Source organism: Sinocyclocheilus anshuiensis, unplaced genomic scaffold, assembly GCF_001515605.1.
Source record: "Sinocyclocheilus anshuiensis isolate Anshui unplaced genomic scaffold, SAMN03320099.WGS_v1.1 scaffold1099, whole genome shotgun sequence".
In the NCBI taxonomy this organism is placed as follows: Eukaryota; Metazoa; Chordata; class Actinopteri; order Cypriniformes; family Cyprinidae; genus Sinocyclocheilus; species Sinocyclocheilus anshuiensis.
Genome location: NW_015546105.1, coordinates 790,603 through 794,057, shown reverse-complemented (window position 1 = coordinate 794,057; position 3,455 = coordinate 790,603). Strand labels below are relative to the sequence as shown.

Below are 3,455 nucleotides of genomic sequence, written 5' to 3'. Positions count from 1 at the left end.
AAGTAAGGAACCTTTGCTTCCTTTGCTCCTATAAACAAACTCGCGAGACTAGCATACCTCAGAGGCGCGTGCGCTGCGCATACGTGCTGCCTCATCCGCCGGAACTGCTTCAGTGTATGACAGTCAGCGGAAGTGAGAGAAAAGTGTTTATTACGTTTGAAATATGGATATTTTTCTTTTAAAAACAAATGGATTCACTACAGGGGGCCTTTATTCATCCCCCAGGGCCGTCTGCGGCACGTTTTATTTTAAATGCGCAAGCTTTATTTGACGACTTCAGGACTGTTCAACTGCAACACCCACTGACTGCAATGATAGAGCTTGGAATAGCCAGGACAATTTTTAATATAACTCCGACTGGATTCGTCTGAAAGAAGAAAGTCATATACACCTAGGATGCTTCGAGGGTGAGTAAATCAAAAGCTAATTTTAATTTTTGGGTGAACTAACCCTTTAAGAGTTGGTCCAATTGCATCAGCCACAACAAGCTATTGTGCTTGTTACTGATTATTGATATTGGTTATTGATATCATATCAATGCACCCCTACTACTGACCTTGGAATTAAACTCTGCTAGAAAGTCAAAGTGCTTCTTCAGGTCTGTTGCGAGAATGGCTTCGATGACTAGGAAGCGAAAGCGCTTAAACTCAACGTGGTCCAAACTGCATAGGAAGTTGAACTCCGGCTGGGAAAGAAACAGGCTCCAGGCAGAGGCTGCATGGTGGTTCTCCAAAACTGAACGGTCATTATACAGCACCGCCTGTGTGAGGGAAAGAAGGATGAAGAAAAGAAGAGAGAAACACGGTGTTCATGAGTCAAGAGGTTCCATGCTCTGATTACAAAAGCATATGCGCTTCTGATAAAATATGGGCTGGTTTCACTTCTTGACACAACAGTGTGAAAACTAGTTCAATAGCCAAAACTGTTAATGAGCTATTCAGAAACAAATAAACTGTACAAATTCAAAAGTTCTTCTAAACTACAATTTTAGGCATTGTTCACCACTTACCTGAGGAGCGTTAGTGGCTACAAGAAAGGCATTTGTGCGACCAGGGTGATCATAGTCATGCATAGCAGCTGCTACATATAGTGCCATGAGTTCCAGCGCAGGGATATTCCAGGCCAGACAGCCGTAACTGTCATCCGAGAATGAGGAACTTTTGGATGTGGCATATGCCACCCGGCCTGGGGAAATTCCACTGTCCGAATCTAATAAATACAAAGAGTGACCATGTATGAACAGTGGTGAAACACTATTACACATCCTTTCCATTTCAAAATCAATAAAGTGTCTTTCATAACCACCTTCATAACCACATGCAATCTAAATTTCTGAACTTGCTTTATTTAAAAAAAAAAAGTGAATTAGCCAACAATCCACAATATAAATTTTCGGCTAATCACATGTGACAGAGATTAGGCGATAATAATTTTCATGTTATGGCTAATAACTGATAAATGGCCGATTAAAAAATTATATTTTGTAGAATTTTTTTTAAATCAATTTAAAATGAAATACTAAAGCAATTTCTTTAAATGCTACAAGTGAATTTAGACATCACAACATTATAATATACAATAATGGAAATTCATTTTGAGCTCTGCTTAAGGTTACAGTAAAGTTTTATTAAATTATTAGTGTTTTTAAAGATCAATTTTACACGAGTTAAGATGACAGCAAAAACAATCTACATAAAAAATCAGGGGAAATGGGAATGTACAATGCCAAATATATCCAATTTATATACCTGATATTAAAAAAATCTCTAATATCAGACAATAATCAATTTGCAACCACAGAAAAATGGAGCATTTCTGTATGAAACCTATTTAGTATATTTAATTCATAATAATCCTCTAAAAACATTTAGATGAAATTAGAAATTGTTATAAAAGTAAATATGATCTATATAAATATATAAAATGTTCAGCAAATGAAAAATGAAAAAGACATATATTCATGTGAAGATCTGTTCAGAGATGTTTAGAGAAGTTTTATGTTTTCTTCGCTGTTAATTCAAACATAGGCCTTAATAAGTCACTAATGAAATAAGAGAATCAAACACCACAATTGCAATTAAAATGTTTTTTCAGCAAACCAAATATTCTGAAACCATACTCCATCTCTTTTCCCAAGATTTTTGAATATTTTGCAGCTCTGTACTTGAGCCAGATAGTGAAGTCACTGGTCTCAGTGTGATTCAACACCTCTGCCTGCCAGAGGCTGCTGCGTGGAACAGCAGCAGAGTGACTCACAGTGAACTCCATTTGAGAAATTACAAGGGCCATCAGCAGACTTAAAATAAGCCTCAGACATGCTGAGCCAGCAGCCACCTCAGATCTCAATAGCAAAAGAGGATCTCATATCGGACACCATTTGCGCCGAAGACCGGGCAGCAGCGATGGCCTCTAATTTATTTCCGATGGAATGGGAGGAATGCGAGATATAGACATGACTGAGGATAGATGCTCTAACCTGAATCTGCCCATCATGTACTTCATATTACCGTTTTATCCAGTGCCTTATCCAAGGGCACAATGATGGTAGACCATGAATCGACCATTGTGGGATTTGAACCTACAACCTTCAGTTACCAGTCCACTACACAAAACCCCACCTCAGTAACACCTGCAGATCTCAAAGTTTCTTGATGCCAAAACTATAATGGAGCATGAGAGTACAGGTGTACCTGTATCACTTCCCGTGACATGCTCATTATGGATCTGCTGAAAGCCTGGGATTGGCCGGGTGGTAAGATACCACACTGCATGAAGGACGTCAGTGGCATGGACACGGTTGTGATCTGAGGGGAGAACAGACAGAATACCAAGTTAACGCTTCACTGGAATTCTTTCTAACCGTTCTCAGCTTCACAAGACACAAATCTTCACTGTGGTCCAATTTGAGAAATACTGGAACAATTCTAACCCAGTTTCCAAGTTTAACTTCAAAAATATTTTTTTATTCTCACAGGGGATATCACGATAGCCGTTTTCCAGAGCGCAAAAGTACGTCATGAATTCCCGCACAGGGATTTTGAAGATTTCTAACAGACCCGTGTCCTGGAACAAAGTGTACGCCACCTGAGAGAATGTAACAAACAGAACTTCATTAAGACAAGACAAGCAGTGAGCCATTTAGTCCCTGCAGATTCATGTTTACTGGCACAGACTACTGAGAAGGACCACTAGAATTACATTCAGCTTAATCTATGAAATGCCAGTCACATCAGATCAGACAATAAAAGTGTGTAATTACTTGGATTTAACTAAACGGGAAAGGTTTTCATTAGCTAAAAGAGAACGATGCTTTACACTAAAGTGATAAAAAAAAAAACTCTCAATTACATTTTTCTATTTTACTGAATTTGATTCCCAAAACTCAGCCCTTTTATTAGCTTAATCACTGCAACAGGATCTTTTAAAGGGGTCATATGACGCGATTTCAATTTTTC

General features: G+C 38.5%; 1 protein-coding gene across 1 annotated transcript in view; it reads right to left on the bottom strand.

Moving 5' to 3' along the window:
- LOC107700615 (cGMP-inhibited 3',5'-cyclic phosphodiesterase B-like) overlaps positions 1-3,455 on the bottom strand; it is a 71,345-nt gene that overhangs the window by 6,753 nt on the left and 61,137 nt on the right. Inside the window, exons 11-14 of the mRNA XM_016502346.1 lie at positions 2,973-3,084; positions 2,691-2,804; positions 1,010-1,209; positions 557-760 (exon numbers count right to left, since the gene is read on the bottom strand). Coding sequence (XP_016357832.1) covers positions 557-760; positions 1,010-1,209; positions 2,691-2,804; positions 2,973-3,084 — 630 coding nt within the window. The remainder of the gene's footprint in view (positions 1-556; positions 761-1,009; positions 1,210-2,690; positions 2,805-2,972; positions 3,085-3,455) is intronic.